This window comes from Sebastes umbrosus, chromosome 21 (genome assembly GCF_015220745.1).
Source record: "Sebastes umbrosus isolate fSebUmb1 chromosome 21, fSebUmb1.pri, whole genome shotgun sequence".
Lineage (NCBI taxonomy): Eukaryota > Metazoa > Chordata > Actinopteri > Perciformes > Sebastidae > Sebastes > Sebastes umbrosus.
Window position 1 is genome coordinate 14,068,567 of NC_051289.1, and position 22,586 is coordinate 14,091,152.

The 22,586-nt window shown below is 41.1% G+C and overlaps 1 protein-coding gene across 4 annotated transcripts in view; it reads left to right on the forward strand.

The window, feature by feature from the left end:
* Window positions 1-22,073, forward strand: part of LOC119480692 (myosin VIIA and Rab interacting protein) — a 128,717-nt gene extending 106,644 nt beyond the window's left edge. Inside the window, exons 5-18 of one of the 4 annotated variants that reach the window (XM_037757200.1) lie at window positions 439-525; window positions 2,419-2,516; window positions 2,729-2,809; window positions 4,337-4,498; window positions 7,537-7,705; window positions 8,178-8,704; window positions 10,783-10,932; window positions 11,125-11,862; window positions 12,178-12,240; window positions 17,742-17,930; window positions 18,036-18,197; window positions 18,291-18,386; window positions 18,694-18,754; window positions 20,496-22,073. In XM_037757200.1, coding sequence (XP_037613128.1) covers window positions 439-525; window positions 2,419-2,516; window positions 2,729-2,809; window positions 4,337-4,498; window positions 7,537-7,705; window positions 8,178-8,704; window positions 10,783-10,932; window positions 11,125-11,862; window positions 12,178-12,240; window positions 17,742-17,930; window positions 18,036-18,197; window positions 18,291-18,386; window positions 18,694-18,754; window positions 20,496-20,539 — 2,627 coding nt within the window. In that variant the 3' untranslated portion in view covers window positions 20,540-22,073. Of the gene's footprint in view, window positions 1-438; window positions 526-2,418; window positions 2,517-2,728; window positions 2,810-4,336; window positions 4,499-7,536; window positions 7,706-8,177; window positions 8,705-10,782; window positions 10,933-11,124; window positions 11,863-12,177; window positions 12,241-12,570; window positions 17,707-17,738; window positions 17,931-18,035; window positions 18,198-18,290; window positions 18,387-18,693; window positions 18,755-20,495 lie in introns of those variants that run through there. The other 3 variants (XM_037757201.1, XM_037757202.1, XM_037757203.1) reach the window with 3 other exon arrangements.
* Window positions 22,074-22,586: the final 513 nt, after the last annotated feature.

Consider the following 22,586-nt stretch of genomic DNA (forward strand, 5'->3'; position numbering starts at 1 on the left):
ACTCACGAGAGACTTGGCCTGAATGAGCTATAAAGAAAACAACACACTCCGTGGTGATGCTTATGCGCACTGAGAACATCCCTGTGATAAATGCCAGCATGTGATTCATTTGAAAGGTAGAGGGAGTTGTCATTTTCTTTCAACTGTCATTTGGTTTCTTTTTTTAATGCACAATAGGGAACGGCACCAAGTAGAAGAAACAAAACTATACAATTGACAAGATGACAAAATAGAGTTGGGAATACAGTTGACAAGAGTACAAAAAGGGGTTTTTGTGGCGCAGTGTAACCTACTTTTAACGTGGCAACAGTGCAAAAGAACATGCAGCTACATTATTATATGGTATGATATGAGGTGAATATTTGCATTTCTGTGACAGGCGTCAATTTGAAGGCTTTTATCTGAAGAGTTCATTTGTCGTTTTCTCTCCCTCTTTAGAAAGCAGTGTTCACGAGGGAAGCAACGGCAACGACAATGATGGCAGCATCTGTGGCAGCGACTCCGCCTTCTACAAGCAGAGTGAAGGTGAGAGACGCGGTGATGAACGGGCAGCGTTTTGTGGTGGCGGTGCAGATGGGTAATTTCAGCCACAATTATAATCGACATTATCTTTTCCACTTTACAGCCGTTTCTTGCCTGCTGTGTTAGCTATATTGATTTTTTTTTCACTTTTCCATTTTCTTAAAAGGTTGAGCTTTTATGTTTATTGCTCATTAATTGTTTCCTTAACATATAGAGACCATTCTGCAAAGGGCATTTGCGTGTGTGTGTGTGTGTGTGTGTGTGTAGTCACATCAGTGCTAAACGACACTAAAGTGAATCGAAACACAGCTACAGTTCTTGTTTGATCATTAAACTGCACACACATTAACATTCTCACATAAATCCACAGGATACCCATAAAGCCACTGACATGCCGTCATGAACAAATGCACACACACACGCACAGATACACACATAGCCTCCTCCACACCGCAGACAACACTTTTAAACACACATGCTTGCGCCATTTACTGCACACACACACACCCTTTCATACACAAATAATTACGCAGACAACCCCAACAGCCCCAATCTAATGATAACGCTAATTTCAATTGTTCGCCAGTAATTATGAGTTGTTTATGCAATGATCAAGATCTGCCATTTAGATAATGGCAGCTCTTGAGAAGCCCACAAACAATCACTGTGTGTGTGTGTTGGGGGGATCTTTGTTTTCATTAAACTGTGGTGTTCAAATAGGCAGTTTATACTGCGTTGTTTTGTTTTCTATTGTAGTTTTTTGTGTGTGTGTATGTGAATAAAAATGCTTTAGAGCAAAGGTTGTCCATGTTTTTAATATTGCACTTCAATAACACTGTCGATCACGATGGACCAAAGAAAGTATAAAAATTCATGCAGCAGAGCCAGACATATTGTATTTTTTTATTCCGCACGTTATTCTTCAAAGCCTGGCACCTACATAACCCACAATGCAACTAGACCACCGACAGTCATGCTGCTTTCTATTTGAACTGGGAAGTCATTTCCGAGTTCCCAGTCAGAAATTTCAACTGGAACGCCCTCTGAAGTCGGATTTCTGACTCGGAAAGTCGGACGAACCTCACCAACCCTGACCTCAAAACCCAAGATGACTGCTCCGCGCATCAACAGTAAAAAAAAAAGCTATAGTAATATACTGTTTATTAGCACGTCTGTCTTATTTGTCTCTCATTAAATCAGTCGTACACACATTACTGTCCAGCTTCTATCTGTGGACATGTTGCTACGGTGTTTGTATGTGCAAAATACCAGAGTAATGTGTTGTTGTCAACTGTCCTTTCTAACAATGGCTAACCTGGCTGGAGCAAACTCCATTACGTTTTTCCAAATTGTTGAACTTGAACGCGGTCAGGTGTGACGTCATTCCCAGCTCTGACTTCCGATTTCTGAGGTGCTAGTAGCGGCTTATGTAACCTCGAGCGGCTAGCCTCAAGCAGAGATGAGGAGCGGGCTTCAAAGGTCTAGACATCTCACTACCTTCTAACTCTACAGCCTAAGATTTGTTTAATTTTCAAACTTGTAGTCTTCATCCCCAACCAACGCCTTACGCAGCTCCCTCTGGAGCCACAAAAGGCTTAATACTTTTTAAACTTTTTTTTTAAATATGCATTAATACTCCCCAAGACCTGTAAACCAACTTTATTTTTTAAAATCAGTGGTGTTCCCCTTTAAAATGAAGTAGTGTCTGCTTGCAAGCCCTGTCACTGCATACATTTATCCACCAAAGAGTCATTTTCCCCTCCCAGAAGAGGTAAAACTGTCGAAATCCAAAACATCCAAAAACATTAATTCAAATTTATGAAGGGTTGTATAGAGGTTGTTATACAGTTATATATCTCAGTAATGTTTATGTGTGACTCATGTGTGTGATATTAGGACACAGTATGGCAGAGACGCTCACAGTCGCCCTGCGTGTTGCTGAGGAGGCGATAGAGGAGGCCATCGCTAAGGCGGAGGAGTTCAGTGACAGCTTGGTGAGACGTCCCTCTGTTCCTCCTTTCTTTCTCTCTCTGTCTCTTTTCCATTTGCTCCTCTTTTCTATCCCCGCTTTCTCTGTCATGGCCTCTTACTTCTCTTCTCTCAGTATCAGCAGGATGCAGTCAGGGTTTTTGGCGTTTGCACAGACCCTATGCTGGTAATTCCGTCACTCTGAACAGAATATGTATATGTGTGTGTGTGTGTGTAGGAGAAGCAGAATGAGGCTCGGTATCTGCAGGACCACAAAGAGGAGCTCATAGAGGAACTTGCCACAACAATTGTACAAAAAGTAGGTTGAGTAAGTTTTTATTTTTTTAATGTATATTTCCCCCCTTGTACGTGAAAGTGTAGTTAACCTCACTCAAATGTAAATGCATACTAGAAAATGAAAATGCAATACATCAAGCTAGGTCCCACCTCTGTGTTCACTTTGACAGGTTGACTGACAGATCAGTAGACCATTACAACGTTAAAAAAAAGCATTTTCATTGATATTACATTTTGATGGAGAGATGGCACAGGAACACATAAAACTAGAGTTCTTTTCTTCTTTTGAAATTGGGATCACAGAACCATTTGAGAAAAGAGCATCTTTGATTATGATATCTTAGTTTAAATTAACATTCAAATGACAACCGCTTTAATTTTAATCGTGTCTTGGAATTTGCATACACATAGCGAGTGGAGTTGCAGTTGTTTGATAGCTTTCTTTGAAGGTGAAATACAAAAATAAAACATTTTTTCTCCATTTTGAGGTGCATAATATGACATGAATATTCAAATGGAAACTGGATTATTGGTTTTAAAGCTTCATTATAACAAATTATTCATGCCTAAGTGTAAACATAAAACGCTGTTATGGGATTGCCTTTTCATTTTACAATTTGCAATTATTATTGCTAGTGCAGCATCCATTCGGAGCATGTGCCTGTCCGGAATGGGTATGGCTGCTTGGCCCCCAGAAGTGCTGCTTGCAGCGTTGTTGAGAACCGCGGTATGGTTGCTTGCACCCGCCAAGTGTCAAGTTGATTGGATGATCGGTCTTTGAGATATTCAAACGACAGTCATACATACATACACAGACAGAGATTCCTTCCTTTATAGTTAGAAGATGCTGCTACAGTGCCACCTATTGGCCAAATGGCACCAAATGTGCCATGGTCATTCAGACATCATATCTACTCATGTCCACCAAATGTGGTCACAATAGCAGAAAGCGTTCAGGAGACATGACATTTTGTGTAATATAAGCCCTGCCCACAGCATTTGAGCTAACTATGAGGGCCAGCTATAGAAAAATTCTATGGAACATCAAAAATCCCAAAAAATAACTTTTTCTGGCTTGGTCCAGAGATGTTCTCTACCAAACTTGGCGATGATAGCTTAAAATGTGTAGGAGGAGCAGCAAAAAATCAGATTTGGACACGATTCAAAAGGGCGGAAAAATCACGCTAAATACAAATGGGAGTGACTTAAATGGATAGATTCGTCTGGACCCACAAAATCCGGGAACAATTTGTTTCTTAGACTTACGGTTAAAAAGTTACAGGCCAAATCGTAAAGTTCATTGTTATAGCGCCACCATCTGGCCAAATTGCACCTCATTCGACACTGCACTCCCTTGGGTCCCCAGCAATACACCCACCAAGTGGGAAGTTGATCAGATGAGCGGATCTCGAGATATGTGAAGGACATACACACAGCGATTCCTTGCTTTATAGTTATATTACTTATTATTTAAATGAAGCTTGCTGTATGCTTACATACCTTGCAGCTCTCTCACTTTCTTCTTCTCCTTCCTGTCTTACATTCTCAGATCATTCAGAGGAGGAAGCGTTCAGAGATGCAGACAGAGTATGACTTTGTCTGGCCTCAGCCTCAGTCCTTGATCCAGCCCAGTGAACTCCCCTCTCCGTCTCAGCCTCAAGCTTCTTCACAAGGACCACAGGACCCCCTTAAGACCTCCTACTCTCTCTGGGTCAGTCCCTGCCTCCACTCAAACTGCAAAAACTAAAACAACAACAACAACAAATACCAACCATATCCGGTGAAGTCAAAGCAAAAATGCCCTGTCGTGTCGGCGGGTGTAAACCCGCCAGAAGCATTTGCTCTTCTATCGTGCACCATGTGTTTTAAAGAAGGGCGATTTGGTGTTCTCACTTCATTTCACAGCACATCCAGTATAATGTTCCTCTGTCTGTGTTCTGGTATGTGTTCCTCTGGGTGGACCGGCCACCGTCTCTGCGTGTTTGCCAGGTTTAAAAAAAAAAAACACAGGAATGTTGTGTTTGGCTGAAAATCACTGTAACCTTTTAGTAGCGCTGGTCACATACGTGGTGAAGATGTGGTCTCATTAAGCTTTGTGTTTTGGTCTCTTTCTGTGCCTGATGTACTTTGTGGATCTTGTAGCTGTTGTATTAAAAGCCAGTGGTGAGGGGTCTCGCACACATTACATTTTGCATGCTTAATCCTGATATAAATTCGTCATATTGCAGGATTAAGGTATTCCCTAAAAATGTATAAACATTAAAGCAACTAATTTAGAGGATTGTTTGGGCAGGGCAGACACTTTTCCTCAAGATTAAGGGAAAATAGACCACCAAGCAACAAAATAGACCCCTAGGTGCATGGCTAATTGCTCTTTTTCCACTGTTTGAAGTGTTTTACGGTGGATTTGTCCCCATTAAGTAGGCAAAAGCAATGCATTAGTAATATTGTAAGTGTGATTTGAGCCAAGTATGAGTTGATTCTGATTTGATAATATAGAGCAGGGGTCTCCAAACTTTTATCCTCTGAGAGCTAATTCGACTAAATGAAAGTTGCCGAGAGCTACTCATAGCACAAAGTTGTTCCATCGCCTATAGGAGACATAATTATTGTCTTACCTTTATGGTCCTTTAATAACATTTCAGCTACCGTAGTCATCGCCTCTATTACAGTCCAACCATAGCCGAGGGGCTTTTTTGTGTTTCGTTAGGGTGTGCGCCGCTAAACGAAGCCTCTGTTGTTGCGTTGGCCAACAGAGACTGTGGTCTTTTAAGCGTTGTTTTCAGCTCCTTTACCTTCTCTGTTCATAGACTGCTTATAAATATAAGTCCTGTGAAAAGTTGACAGTTTACCTGTTTCAATACATTTTCCAGGTTTGAGAAACGTACACACAATATGGTGACAACGCCCAGATTACAGGGACACATAGAAATATACGGTATAGCAGACACACCAACATGTGCACACAAATCGGCAATGCACTCACACCTGGCAGTGGTTCTTTACGCTACTAGTCAGCAGGGACTCGTGGATATTTGTCATCGTCCCGTGTGTGAGCGAAGCATCAAAGCTCCGCTCCCCTGGCCTCGCCGTTCTGTTTCCCACTGTTTCACTCAGCGAAGATCAAAGTCCCGTGAAATACGAGGGGGATCCTCCTCAGCTGCTCGGCCCGTTGTGGGACGGGCTCTGTTTATCAGCTCTCTGCAAACACACTCACTAAGACAATATGCATGCAAATGCTCACTCAAATCTGTACTGCCTTAACATTGATCCTTAGGGTGATCTTAATGGTGCATCCCACCCACTGTAAGAACTGATGTTTTGTCTCTAATTCTTCTGCGCCCTACTAGACTATACTTAAACATACGTGTACCTACGTCAGTCCTCTCACTTGGATGTTAAAGGAACAGTGTGTAAGAACCGGCGACATCTAGCGGTGAGGTTGCAGATTACAACTTCTCCCGTGTGCCAAGCGTGTAGGATTGCTACGGTGGCCGACGCGAATGGCCAGTTGTTGTAAGAGTAGAGTGCTTAGAGTGTGTGTGTGTGTGTGTACGTGGGAAGTGAGTGGTGGAGCAAGAGAGAGAGAGAGCGGCGGCGACAGGAGCGAGTAACATTATCGACTCCAGCCCAAGCAGGAAAAGTTAACACTGTGGTTTGTCCGTTCTGGGCTACTGTAGAACATGACAGTGCAACATGGTAGACTCCGTAGAGAGGACCTGCTCCCAATGTAGATATAACGGCTCATTCTAAGCTGACAAAAACGAAATGATTCTTCTTATCAGGTGATTATACACTTAAGAAAACATACTTATTAATATTATCTTCCATCTCTGCCAATAGATCCCCCTAATTGTTACATACTGGTCCTTTAAATCAAGACTGAATGTTCACCAACAAGATTTTAGCTTGAATCAGGTTTAAATCCCCTCTATATGTTTCCTTTCATTCACAGCGGAGCAGCCTCTGAATCTACATCCCAGTGACGCACAAAGTTTAAGTGCATATCCACAAACATGATTAAACATTCCTGTTTAATCCAACCTTAATCTAACCAGAAAACTATATCCTAGATTTAAATTAGTCCCTTGTCAATGAGAGGCAAAATGTCTTTTTTTGACAACAGTTTTGATTTTTTTCTCTCTCATTACAAAGCCTTTTTATGATCATACGCAAAGGAATTTGCACAATATCTTCATTTTACACACATACATGAAGAGAGACTTGAAGAGCCTCTGCTGTCTGCCTTGTTATTTAGTTGTTTTCTAGCTCCACCTGCTGATGAGATTGTTGACTCGCAGCCACAGTTGGACAGATTTCTGCCCAGACAGGAAGTAGACAAGCCAGCTGGGCCAAGTGCTCTCCTTTTCTATTTTATAATTACTATATGTGGATATTATATGTGACTGCTTCTGGCCATTGTCCAAGCAGTAATAACCTGTCCTGACCTGGAGCTGCTTTGACTGAATGTCTGTCTGAAGCTGCTCAGACTCAAGTGAACAATGGCCCACAATTAAGAAGAGAATGATTCTCAACTTTAAATTTCCATGGCTGTCAAGTGTCTTCCTCATTGAAGTTTTTTTGAGAAAGATAATGCTATTACTGTAACTGCACCTCTGTGTGACCTCTGACCTTTTCTGTGTGTCTGAGTCAGCAGAGGTGCGTCCAGCATGACAGCATTTTGTTGCTCACAAATCACATTATGTGTGTCTCACTAACCTGCGTGTGTTTTAATGTGTGTGCTTGCAGCGTTCCCGGTCAGCGTTCTCTCTCACCAGTGACGACTCCCCGGAGAAGGGTCCAGAGGAGGAGGGCGCCGGAGCGGGCTGTGGCTTGCAGGATTACACTTCTCTGAAGAGAGAGGGCAAGGCCACGTTGTTACCCAGCTGGAAGAGCGTCGACCGCCTGGACAACTCCAGTAAATATCACACTCACAAACTCTCAGATGTGTATCCTGTTTGCTATAGGATGCACAATTGCATTGATTAAAGCATTTCTTGCAAATATAATGATGCAGTGCATAATAGGGTAAAATATTGGAAGACAGCACCAACATGTCCCTTTTGTTGCTTTTATTGCTTTTGTGGAATTTAACTGTCAAGTAGTTTAACTTATGCCCTTATAAATAATCTTGAATTCAGTGGTTCCACTGGTTTCGAAAGTTTTTACGATGGTAAAAACTATTAAAAAGTCCAAAGAAACCTCTGAAGTGTTTGTACATGTCTCTCATTACTTTGTCAAAACTTGGCTAAATACACTGCTTCTTCTGTTGCTACTGTGCTCAGTGACTCTTAAAGAAATTTGGGTCACACAGCCTATCCAAAAAAAGTACAGGTGGAAAGAGAAGTTAGTTTTTCTAAACTTTGTGCTGTCTGTTCATGTTCTTCCAGGTGCATCCTCGGTGCTCCAGAGCCCAGACGGTAACTGGATCGCTCTACACAGCTCGCAGCTGTCTCGGCCCAGTCTGCTAACCAAGAGGAAGAGCCTGGTGTTCAGCGTGCTGGAAAAGGAGTCCGGCGTCGTGTCGGCTTACGACGAGATGGGATCCGACTCCGAGGAGAACGACGAAGGCGGCTGGGGTGCGGCGCTGCGTCAGTTCCGACGCAAGCTGTCAGATGAGACTTATTACACGGACTCGCAGCACGACCCGGAGTGGACGTACACCCAGCACCTTCCCATTACCTCACCGTCCTCTGGCCAGTACACCAACACAGAGACTCTCAACTCCGACTCAGAGGCCTCATCGGTGCTGTCCGCATGTCCTCGCAAACCGCCTCACAACCTGCTGAGGAAGAAAGGACCGCCGGACACGCACCTGCACCCCCATCACCAGCCGCTCTACCACCAACACCTTCACCAGAACTTCTCTCCGTATGCGCTCCACTCAGAGGCACTGGATGTCAACTTTAACCCCAAGGTGAGTCTTTAAAGTCAAACTTTGGATTATTGTGCACTAAAAAGTCTTAAATAACAAGTATTAATCGCAAATAAAGTGTTTTATATCATTAGATTGGATGAATTTTCACTGAAAATGTGACTCAGTCTGTGTCTCATTATCTAGCAGGTTGAACGTGGAAAAACATGAAGTAAAAGTACCACTACAAAAATGTAAAAATACTCCATTACAAGTAAAATCCCTGTGTTCAAAATCCTACTGAAAAGTACAGAAGCATAATGTACTTAAAGTATCAAAGTAAAAGTAGTTCCCCATGTGACTGAAATAAACGAAGCGATGTGGGAGACAACCCTGTAAAAGCCAGTAAAAGCTCCAAAGCGTGTGGTGAGGAAATGTGACCCTGAATACATTAAACAACAGACATTCAATTTAGATTCATAATGGCCAGCAGTGATGGGTGAGGGTAAGCGGAATAGTTATTTGGTAATTACAGCTGACAGTGGCATAACACATATTTACAGCCCAGTTTATTCTCCTTTTTTTTTTGCCATGTTATGTTTTTTTAGGGCTTTCAATCGATTCAAATATTTAATCTTGATTAAGCGCATGATTTTCCATAGATTTGTCAGGTAGTTAATACTCTAATCAACATGTGAGTGGACAAATATGTTTGCTTTATACAAATGTATGTATATATTTATTATTGGAAATCAATGAGCAACACAAAACAATGACAAATATTGTCCAGAAACCCTCACAGGTACTGCATTTAGCATAAAAATATATGCTTGAATCATAACATGGCAAACTGCAGCCCAACAGGCAACAACAGCTGTCAGTGTGTAGGTGTGCTGACTTGACTTTGACTTGCCCCAAACTGCATGTGATTATCATAAAGTGGGAATGTCTGTAAAGGGGAGACTTGTGGGTACCCATAGAACCCATTTTCATTCACATAGCTTGAGGTCAGAGGTCAAGCGACCCCTTTGAAAGTAGCTGTGCCAGGTTTTCATCGCCAAAATGTAGCGCATGTTTGGAGCGTTATTTAACCTCTTTCACGACAAGCTATGACATAGTTGGTACCAATGGATTCCTTAGGTTCTAGTTTCAAATGATACTCTAGCTTTAAAACTGAGTCCGCTACAACCTCCGGAAGATCGATTGTGTTAATGTGTTAAAGAAATTAGTGGCGTAAAACGAATTTGCATTAACTTTGGCAGCCCTAGTTTTTTTCTCATTTATTTGGGAAGTGGGCCTTAAGTTACAAAAGGTTGAGAACCCCTGTATTTCAGTATATGACATTATTAGACTGTAAGTGATGCAAAAATGTCTAAGCAGCATTTATAGCTGGTTGAGGTTCTGCTGGGGTTCTGTTGGTGAGGTTCTGCTGGTGAGGTTCTGAGGTTCCGTCGGTCCTGCTTCACAAATCTGTTGACATTTTCTTTTTTGGAATTTTCTCTGATTTTTGCTCTTTTTATGAATTGGATAATTTGACCTCTTTGTGCCTTGAATAGCTATTTTAATTAAATCAGCTGAAATATGACAAGACACCACTCTTTTAAAAGTTTATCATATGTTTGTTTTTGTTTTTTTTGTTCAATATTTTTCTGAAATGTAACCAGTAACTATAACTGGGAGATAAATGTAGCGGATTAAAAAATATGCTATTTCCCTCTGAAATGTTGTCAATTATAAAGATATTAGAAGTATTAGAAGTAGCATTAATGGAAAAAAACTCAAATACAAGTCAAGGTTATAAAAGTTTTGAATTTTCAATTAGTTTTTATTTTATTTTAGTTTTGACTTTTTGATTTCATTCTAGCTCAGTTTTAGTTAGTTTTCAGAGTGCGTTTGATAGATTTAGTTTTTCTGTGTTGTGATATATTACAGCTAAAAAACTGATTTGCTTTAATTTTTATTCGTTTTTTAACCAGGCAATATAGTTTCAGTTTAGTTTTTCTTTAAGGATATCGTTTTTATTTAGTTTGAGTTTAATGCTTATTTTCATTTTAGTTTTAATTTCAATTTACAATAATAACCCTGGTACAAGTACTGTACCTCAGAACTGTACTTAAGTAAATGTACTTGTCTGTTCCCAGGTGATGGGAGACAGCAGCGAGGCAGAGGAGAGGCAGAGTGACCCGATCAGAAGATCTCGGCGACGCAGGAAAAGCAAGAAAGAGTCGTCAACAGAGCAGAGCAAACCTGGAGGCCAGAGCCACACGCAGTCCATCTACCCATTAGTACAGGTAAGGCATCACACCTACAGCTGCAGCTAGTGTTAGGAACTGACTGTAAGTGAGAAATGTAGTGTAAAATATAGTTTCCCCATTGAGAGGCAGAGGTGTTTGATCAGTTCAGGCTCCCTAATCTCTTCAGTTTGTACTCTTTGTTAAATGATGACGAGTATGTATTAATGTCCCTTTGTCTCGCCTCTACAGGAGAACAGTGGTTTTCTACTCAATGCCATTCTAAAGAGGGGTTTAGGTGAGGAACAGTCAGTACCTGACACTATGCCAACGGCCACAGCTGCACCAGACGCCTTCAAATCAGATGCCATGACACCGGAACCAGAGGTCTTGGACACGGTGGCCCCGAATTCAGCGGCCCCCAGCCCTCCACAGCCCCACTCGCCCAGCAGCTCGGGGGCCGGGGACTCTCTGGAAGAAGAGCTGCGATCCCGACTCAGCCAGCTGGTCAGCCGTGCCAACAGCAAAGACAGCATCTCATCTGAGGAGGAGGAGTGCACAAAGCGGCCCGCGGATAAAGAAAGCAACAGACAGAGAGAGAAGACGATGCCAAAAGACACTGAGAGAGAAAGACAGAAGGGATGTGACAGATTAAGAGACAGAGAGAAAGCAAGTGAAACAGTGGAACAAGTGAACGGACAAGAGGTGAAAAGAAGTGAGAGACTAATAAAGAGTCCTTCAGTGAGAGAGGAGGGAAGAGTTAGGGACAGGAGGTTGGAGATAGGAGTGGAGTGTTTGGAAGAGAAAGTAGATGACCAGGAGCAAAAGAGAGGGGATAAGAGAGAGCCCAACAGACAAAGTAAGAGACAGCATAAAAGAGATGTGGAGAAAGAAACGAAACAGAAAGGAGGAGCGAGGAGGAGTGGATCCAGCGCAAGCTCACCTGCTGTTACACCTTCTTCCCAGGAGGGGTTGCTGTCAGACAACCAGGTAAGGAGATAAGAAGAAAAGTAGATTTGTGTCCACCGCTCATCTTCTGCTTTTGTTGCGGCCTGTTTGTCTGCCTTTTGATCAATTTATTTGTCTTTCTTTCTTCACTTTAACATCCTATCCTCCACCTTCCTCTCTTATCCCTGTATTAATGTGATAATCACTGTTGTCCTTCTGTGTCCCTCATCCTGTGTCTTCCCTCTTTCTCTGTGCTTCCCTTCTTCTTCTTTTTTGGCTGGTCTGTGTGTTTCTATGTGTGTGTGTGTGTGTGTGTGTGTGTGTGTGTGTGTGTGTTTGTGTGTATGTGTGTGTCAGGAGGGGCAGAATGACTTGGAGCAACAGCAGAGGCTTCAGTTGCTCTCCTCTCTCTTACAGCAGGTGAGATATCAGCTAGAAAACAGAAGGAGTGTGTGATGTCTTGTGCAGGATTCCATGCTTGAGAACATACAACGTTAAATTAAACCTCCAGTTCACCATGAATATATATATATATACAGTGCACACACACACACACACACACACACAAAACTCTCATTAGGTTGAATGTCACTTTTGCTGGTGTTGTATGCGTTCTTATTTCTGCATGTAACGAAGCTTCAGTTCACACAGTTTTACATTGCAGCTAAAGTAGCGTGCAGTAGCACAAAATGTTGCTGTCTAAACATAAAGTGGTAACTTTTACACCCTGCGTTGCTGTGGTTTTTCAAGATAATGGAAGACATTCATCACAGAAGAGCTGCAAATATCATTTTTCATAATTTTTTCATTAATTAAAGCCTCAAAAGGTCAGAATGCAACACAGCCACGGGCCCAGTTGTGTTTTGTTTTGACTGGAAAAAACTGCCTCTGTGCTGTTGCTATAGCTATCACTTTCTTCATCTACACGTCTATACCAGTCCTGAAGCAGACAAAGGCAGTAAAAGTGGGTAAATAACAAACACAAATGAAAGGCATCGAGTAGCAGCATCCTAGACAGATGTAGTTAAATTGTATGATCCAAGAAAAATAAGTCAAAATGTAGTACAAAAAAAGTTACTTAAATATTAAAAAAGCAACTTCAACAATTTATGTGCAAAATTCTGACGCGCTGTCATCATTATATTATGTTATATTTCTTATTCTACGTACGTAAACAACGTAACATAAATACGGAAAACGCGTCACAAACTTCACTATATAACACTTAACTTGAAAGTCCTGTGTTTGTTGGACTCATCTACCTACTAGCTCTGAGGATAGCATATTTACACATATGCATTTACATTGCAGTCAGTGCAGACTACATGGCGTACAAATGATTACCACTTATTGCACGCTTTTGCCTTGCTTATTATCGTGTCATTCATACGCCTTTCGTGCGACCGGGCTGTCTAAGCAGGTTTTAAGAATGTAGTGTGTTCATACTAGAAAAGTGACTAAATGAACTATAAACTATACACAAAGATGTCAGTATGCATACTAAGTCTGCTTGGTTTAGCTTGAGTATGCTGTTGATGTACACTATTGTAAAGCAATGCTCTGCACAAATAAAATAAATGAGCTTTTAGCTTTTTCCTTGTGAATTTTAATTGACAGTGACATTCCAAAGTCACAGTTTGAATGACATATTGATATTTCCTGTAAAAATTGTACATTAATTAATTGTATACTAACTGCAAAAGCACGTTAAGTATGAAAAATTGTATACAGCACATGTACGTTATTATGGAATTGGCTATCCAAAAAATCGAAAATTTCCCACATTTCATCAACAGGATATAAAATCTACGATCCCTGAGGTTAAAAGCTGTGTTCCAGTATTGATATTCTCACACAGTGAATCCAATCCTATTGATAAACATATGGTCAAAACCCACACAAAGGCAGGTCGATAGACATATCAAATACACAGGCACACGCTTGGACAGGCACTCTTGCGCTCACTTCCTGTCCTAGCGTTACGTCCGAGGCGTGTGGGTCGATGTTGGTCATTAGCCAGACTCATTATAAAGGCTCCTGTGAGTAATGCTTGTCTTTTACAATGTGTGTGACACGTGTAGTGTGATCTATTTCTGCTGGTTGTCACAGCTCCCTTTGAAACCAACCAGGACAGCTCAGTTTGGTGTGAATAAAGGAAAATGTGACGATGACTGCGATATTTGTGGCTTTTCAGTCAAAATCAAATTTATGTTTTTTTATAAGTAGGTCCTAAAGCTGCCCCTGATTACAGATATTTCCATATATATATATATAACACATAATATGTAGAGTAAAGTTAAAGATCAAAAGCTACATTGTATCATGTTTAATGAGCAGTTACAAAAAGACGCCCATCAGCAGCAACTTGAGGCAGAGAAAAAGTCTCAAGCTGAAAGGGTGAATGAGGATGAGGATCCAGGATCTGAGGGGTGAGCAGTATGCCACCCATCAAGAGATGAGGGGCCTGAAACAAAGACTGGAACTGACCTCGACCAACCTCAAGCTTACCACCAAGCTCTAGACTGAGGAAGAGTTTAGTCAGGCCCTCCAGAGAGAAACTCCGCAGCTGAAGAAGCAGGAGGAGGAGCGCCTCACTGTTTTACAGGCCCTCAAACTCGTTCCAGAAGAAGAAGCTCCCAGAGAGAACAAAGAGGCACTCAGTCTGGAAAGGAGTCTGCCACTTTCTCGGTTTGAGGAAGAAGAACAAGGAGAGATGGGACAAGAAGTCCTCATCCACCTAAGACCTCCTACACCTCAGCGGCTCAGTACCTTCCACATCAGCAGCTGTATGCCTTAGGGCGGCACAGCGGCTTTCTGTGTGAAGACTTCATGTTCCTCCCTGTGTCAGCGTGGGTTTCCTCCGAGTGCATCGATTCCCACACACCAAAGACAGGCCATTCTCATTCCGCCGCACAAGGAATCCTTTAGTGCCGGTATGCAACGCACCACGCTTTGCGTCAACAGTAAACGCACAGGGAAAGTGCTGTGGTGGTGACGTAGTTTAAAGAGCGGAAGAGATACAGGGCGTGTGGGCACAAGGCTTTATAATAACACAAGGCTTTCATCCAGGAGACCGCTGTTCGTGTCCCGTGTGTTACATTTCACTTTCACGTTACAATCAGCTGTTCGTTCGTATCCCACGTTCACAACGTCAGGTCACATTTTAACTGTGCAAATGTAGTAATTTGAAGCCCAACTACACTGTATGTTTTTTTTCTGAAACCTAACTAAGTGGTTTTGTTGCTTAATCCTAAGCAAGTGTTTTTGTTTAATTCACAAAATTAAGCATGTGTTTGCGAGCGAAAAGTGGCACCGAGGGGTCTGACAAATCGTGACGAGGTGGGATGAGAACGTGTTGGAATTGGACACTCTAAATTGCCCCCAATCAGTCGGCTTAAAAAAGACTCAATAAAAAGAAAAGTTTTACCAAGTTTTTAGTTGGCATTACACACAACAATGAATGATCAATGTGTAAGGACAGAAGGATTGTTGGAGACAAAACGTTCAACTTGTGTTTGGTCAATACTGGGTTTGACATGTTTTAGAGCCACAGAGCCACTAGTGTGGCTTCTCTTTAGTGATACTTAAATCCAAATTAAATGACACACCATGGATGTATTATAAATGCTCTACATCCATCAGTGACAAAATAACAGTGATTCATTAGTGTCCAAAATCTCAATTTTTATATTATATAGGATGTAGAGAACAAAGGAAGAAGTCAATCAAACATCCACAAAGAGACACGAAACGACCACTAAGGCACGAACAACGAAACGTAAAACGACTAAAAAGGGGCAAAACAACCAGAAAGAGACAATTTGAGTCTTAAAACATTTTACAAATGTGTACCCCTTCTTTGAATCTGTGCCTCCCCATTTAAAAGTGTCTAAACCTGCTCCTGATACTAAGTATTATAATTGCATTCCTAAACCACAGAACTCTGCTTATATTCCAGCAACTTATTTTTGTCCTTACTTACATTATATATAATTATGTATCTATCTTGATATGGATCCAAACTCTATTTATTTATATACGTTAATTTAATCTTTCAGTGTCAGTGTTCTGTGTGTCAGACTGTTTGATCTACATGGTGACGGCCTAGTTCTTTGGAGAGGATGAGAACATCAGACTCTCACCAAACATCCATTTCTCCATCGACCACCAACTCAAGTCAATATCTCACACCGTCCATCTCTGCTTCTCGAGTCTTTATAAGATCACTAAATAGTGATTTTTTTTCTTTAAAGATAAGAGGTTTAGTTTGCTGCCTTTCATCTCCCACCCAATACTGTATCTTGTCCCAACCTGACTCTCCTGTCACCACCTAAAACTATTCCTTTCAGACTGTCGCGTGTCTGGCTGAGAGAGGGATCAATATGCCTCCAATCCCACTGATCAAAGCTTCAGCCAGTGATTCATTCATTATTGAATTACATCCATCTCTCTTCACTGACCTTTCCTTTTCTTGCTTGGTGTTTTCATCCATTCTTTACTCGGCATCTTCACCATTGAATTACTATTCGTCAGAGATGGCCTGAATTTGGAAACAAGCTTGGATTTGGATGAACAAGCTGCTCCAGTTAACACTGACTGGCAACACAATGACTAAACCTGTCTTTCCATCTGTCTGTCTAACGCATTTTGAAATGGTAGTGGGAGATCTCCGCCAACTGTGACATTTAACACTTTTTTATCACATTTTGGAAACCCATGTACCAAGTGTACCAATTTTTAAACTGAAAGGTCAAAACAGATGATTTTTCATCAGCACTTTCTTTTACTTTATTGCTTGTAATGGACATACAATCTGGGATATAAGCTTTAATGTGAAATATTATGGCACACCCAAACGCCATAATTGCTATCCTTCACCTCACTGTTTGAAATAGGTTGCACAGTAATAAGAGATATTCTATTCACTGCAACATCTTTTTACTGATCAAAGCCCAAAAAAATAAAAGATCAGTCACTCCTCCGGCTTTGTCTTGAAACCTTCTTCGCCTCCTCTGGCCTCACTACTGCATTTCTCACCACCAGTTCTTTGTTCCGCACCTCCTGATTGCAAGCATGTGCGTATATGCATGTTCACAAAACAGCTGGTTGGGTAACAGAGAAACAAGTGACTAATATGTGTTTATGTGTCACCTACACAATGGTCTTTTCTAGAAGCGTGCAGCTTGAGCCAGTTGGGTGGAGGTGCTGAAAAAACAAGAAGCTTTTATGTTAAGCCCCATTAACTTTAACATGTTTTTTACCTAATGGTTTTATAATGGTTCATAATTGCATTTTGCTACATCTCCTTGCTTCCTGATATGAAAGATATTTTTTAATTATCATGTTATGTCATGGCCCAGTTTTCTCTACTCATGCATCAAGTCCCTTTGCTCCCAACTCTTGAAAGGTTTCTCAGTTCATCACTGCACCTCATTTTTGTGGCTATTAACTAATAGGGGTGTAAGAAAATATTGATACACTTGGCTATTGCGATTTTATGTTTTGTGATACTGTATTGAAAAACACTATTCATTTTTAACAGTTTACATGCAAAGATTCGTAGCAGACAGTGGCTCAGATTGCACAAAAAGTAGCGCTATGATGTTACAGGGGCTGCGATAAATGCAAATGCAGATCCCACTGTTCTGATTGCATAAAAAAGTACTTTTAAACGTTTTCTTACTCAGATTCTATGCATATGATGGTGTGTTCTTTATATTATGACGGTTTTCCTAAAATTATATTTTAAAAATCGCAATAAATCGCCTAGCTTACAGTATCGCAATATATTGGATCGTAACCCTTGTATTGTGATACGTATCGAATCACCAGATTATTACCAATACACAGCCCTAATAGCTAACTAACTAATTACATCACTGACTGCTGTACTGTGTGTGTGTGTTCTCTAAATGAAGCAGAAGTACTCGGCGGCCTCTCTCTGCAGCATCACCACCGAGGTGCTGAAGGTCTTGAACGCTACAGAGGAGCTGATTGGCGAGGCAGGAGGTGAGAACTGCACCCCGTCTGAGTCCATGAGTGCTTCTCCCATCTCCAACAGCTCCGAGACCCGCAAGCTGGACCAGAGGCTGACCAAGATGGAGGAGAATGTAAGCTAAAAGGAAACCTACCACTCTGTGTATATCCACCCAATAAGAAAAGGTTGTGGAGATTCATTCTCATTGGAAACTAAATGTTCCTTCTTCTCTGTGCAGGTGTACCTGGCTGCTGGTGCCGTGTACGGGCTTGAAGGGGCGTTGGGAGACCTGGAGCAGTGTGCCCGCGGTATTCAGAGTGGCACATCAGACACAGAGCTGGCCTTCCTGGAGGACCAGGTGGCCACGGCAGCTGCTCAGGTTCAGCAGTCTGAACTACAGGTACTGGAGGATTTGTCGCTTTTCTCTGCAGCTGTCTTGTTCTTCAGTTGTATCAGATTGTGCTTTTAAATGAAGTTTGTGTGTTCTTTTAAGATTTCAAACATCGAGGCCAGGATATCCGCTCTGAAAACAGCTGGGTTGAATGTGACCGTCTGCAATCATTTCTCCAAGTTCAAGCCAAAGGCTAAGGTAGCGCACTGCCCCTCAAGTACCCCAACAACTCTCCCACACAGTCATTATGTACTATATTGGTCTTGTTGTGTATGCCAATATTGTATCATAAAGTACTAATATGTTAAGTAATATTTGCCTGAGGAAGGACCTGCAGTTGGTCGAAAACGTCTAACCACTGAGGTTTTTGTGGCTGTGCACACAACTACTCTAAATTACTCGTAGTTAAGTAACTAAACCTGATACTAAAAGTGAGAAAATTAGAACATATAGCAGCAAGTCAGGATGATTGATGAAGTGTATAATACGAATACTCTGATTACAGCCTCAAACCCTGGACTCATCACGCCATCAAAGGAGGAAGCTTCCAGCCCCTCCACTGAAAGGTACCAAGCAAGTTTTTATTTTGCTCAAAATTAATGTACATAGAAAACTATGTGTACGCATTAATAATTAAAATGACAACAATAAGACATTTTTTTATCTGGGTGCCCTGGTAGCTCACCTGGTAGAGCGGGTGTCCCATGTACCAAGGCTGGGACCTTAAGGTTCAAATCCAACTCGCGGTCCTTTGTTGCATGTCATCCCCACTATCTCTCCCCCTTTCACAACTATCACTGTCTCTCTCAATTAAAGGCAAAAAAGACCAAAAAATAATAATAAAAAACAAAACAAATTAAACTGTAAACTTCTATTTATTTAAAAAAAATTGAGAATAATTTTCCAAGTTTTTGTGCAACTGAAGACCGTCTAGCAAAGAGTGACCAATAAATAATATTCAATAGCTTTTAATTATATATCATATATTTATATAAATAAAAAAACAAAAGTATTTACTCAAGCCCTCTGTGTGTAGAAGAATACTTACCGTTTACAAAACTGTTTACACCTCTGTGTATATATATTTATTACTTTTTATTATGCATATACATACTACATTACTGTTTACATTCAGTTTATCCATTTGAAAGTACTTATTTAATATTTGATTTGTTTATATTTTAGCCCTATATTTTAACTTGCACTAGTTTATGCTTTTACTTGTGTGATTTTCCTTTTCATATACATATTTAATGAACATTGTTGAAGGGAACCTGAGATCCGTGATTTTTATTACCAACGACTGCTTCGTTGTAATTGTTGTGCATATGATAATAATAAAGAAACCTGAATTAAAGTTATCAGCATTGGAGCAAAACTAAAAAAACTTCCAAATTTAAAAATGATTTTCTTAAGAAACCTCATATATCTTCAATTACATAGGCAAACTACGGTGATGGAAATGCTTTCACGTTTTTAATAATCTGTGAACTAAATGATCCAAGTGATTGAATACATTTACTGCTGTGATGTTCAACCTTCTGTACATCCCTCTTCATATCAGTCATCAATATGTTAAGCAAAAGTAAAGTGAGTCTGCTAACCTGTGCTGACTTATACACTATCCTGTACATCATCAAGGCAAACTCTCCTAACCCCAAACACTTGCTTAACAGCCTTGTATACACATGCTCTCTGTGTGAAAGAAAGACGGCTAGAGATGGGCAGCGAGACAGAGACGAGGGGACACTTTTATTCACCTTTAGTTAACATCACACATTTAGCTCTTTGTCCTAAAAGAAGAGGTTGGCAGCTGAATGAAAGTAAAAGTGAATACATCTGCTAGAAAGGGGCTAAGTAACTGAAAAGCTCCATTAGATGTAAAGCAGCCAAATGGAAACACGCACAGTACAGGAGGAAAAGGCTGTTTATCAACCAACAAGAAGTCGGTTCCTTTTCATATCGGTGAATGGCCTTTTTCTGTTGGGGCTGTCTTTATTTTCATTTCTGTCTCTTTTCTTTTCTTGTGCAGCGTCCGCACAATAAGCTCTGATTCAGGGTGGCTTTTTCAGCACAGCTCCACAGAGAGACAGCAGGCAGGACAATGGAGCAAAATCAGTGACCAAGACATGTAATCATATTGATTCCTGCTTAGCGTGTCCTTTTTGTCACTTAGATACAAGTCAGTTGAATCATATGCTATTAATAGTTTCTGTTTTTCTGGACAACCCAAGCTTTTTGCTGGAGGTTTCTTTTTAAAATGCTACTTTGCTTAATGCTGTTTTTTTTTTTTTTTTTGCATTTCAGAAAAGTTGGAGCCAGAGCAGCAGGCGAAAGTGTTTCGGCCATAGTGACAGTCAGCAGCACAACGAGTCCCTCAGGGCCACTTCAGAGCCCCGGGGACGGGGGCCCGTCTCATCCAGTGCCTTGACCCAGTGTCCGCCTCCAGCTCCAGGCCAAGCAGGGGCCACCACCTTCCCTGTGTGACCCGCCAAGCACTCAGCCCTCAGCCAGGCACGGTACCCCGTCAGTCAAACGCCTCACAGACGAGATGACTGGCTCTTTCCTCTTCTCTCACTTTATCCTCCATTTTTCTCCTCCTCGCCACGCGCACAACATCAAGCAAAGGATGACTCGACAGTCTCTGCCTTAAACATCTGCAAAAACACTCCTCATGAACCAACTGAAAAAGAATACCTGTACAGACGAAAACAACTCTCATTTCCTTTTTCTATCTGTTTGCAAGAGTATTGTGATTTACTGTACAATGAAGACGTGGAAAAATCATGTGAAACTTTCTGTGAGTCAGTGTCCCAAAAAGAGACTGAGCCGTGTTTTATACTGCATCATCTTCTTTCTCACCAAATGACATGTCATGAGGAATCTTATCATACTGTAAGCCCCTTCAGAGCTTTCTTGGATGATTGTCTGTTTTCACACACACAGCCATCAGATGGTAATCCTCATTTGGGGAATGATTGTAACACCTTTTGACATTTTAACCATTTTAAGAATTCATGCACTTACCAGAAAATAAGTGTTTAGATACACTAAGTATCAGGGCCAAAACATTTTTGTCCTTCCTTCCTGCTGTTAACATTGCTAAATGGCAATAATGGAACGCAAAGCACACTTGAGAAATATGTCATTCTTTGTTAACAGCCTCAAAACAAATAGTTAAAGGAGGAGTTTGGGGAAATATTTGCTTGTTTGACAAGAGTTACAGGAGAAGATCGATACCACTGTAGGTTAATGTCTGTACAGGGAATTGAAGCCTGTTAGCTTAGCTTAGCATAAAGACTGGAAACAGCTCTGTTCAAAAAGTAAAAATATTAGCCTAGCAGCACTTCTAAAGCTCATTGATTAACATATTGTTTTGTTTAAGCTTTACAAAAAGGCAGATATTGATACCTTCAGACAGCCAGGCTAACTGTTTCCCCTATAGACTGTATATAAAGATGGACGGCGCATCTACTTTTCCTCCCACTGTACAGAAGTGAAGCCAAAATATCCCAGATACAGGAGCGGCCATGTTGAGATTGAGATCATTTGGAGCCAGAGTCTGCGCGGTATCAAGCCAAGCATGGCCTCAGCTTGTTAGCGTGAGCCACCTAGCTGCTATGTTAGCACCACGGTAGCTGTTTTGGCTAGAAATACACAAAATATAACCATAATATCTCTATAACTACATTTATGATCAAATTGACACGTGCTATTACACAGACTCGTGACGGTCATGGAAAGTTAAAATGAGCCTACATCTCCTCTCTCGTACAATTTCCGAGTCTCCGGCTGCGCTACTACTTCACTCAGAGCAGCTGTCAATCATGACATCACACCCCGTTTTTATAGCATCAAATAACTAATTAAAACCAAACTTATCAGAAAAAAAGAACCCTTGAACACACATCAGCGTGATAAGAACTAAAATGACAGAAACCATCTTTAGGGAAAAATGTATTTGACGTGTACTTGGACTTTTTAGTTTGGTACATGTCCTATCCGCTAACATGGAGGGGGCGGGATTTATGACCTTTACTGCAGCCAGCCACTAGGGGGCAATCGAGATGTTTTGGCTTCACTTTTGGGGAGCTGTTATGTCATCCATCTTTATTACAGTCTGTTGTTCTCCCCCTTATTTTAGTCTTTAAGCTAAGCTAAGCTAGCTGGCAGTAGCTTCATATCTAGTGTACAGACACAAGAGTGGCGTCAATGTTCTCATCTAACTCTCAGCTAGAAACTGACAAAGCGCTTTTCCCATATTGTCCAACTATCCCTTAATTAAATGCTAACTGTAAAAATTTACTGGGGAAGTGCTCTCCCATTTATTTAGAAAATGAAAAAAATGCTCAGTAGACACACACACTACAGCCTTAATGTGGAAGCTGTGGGCTTTTA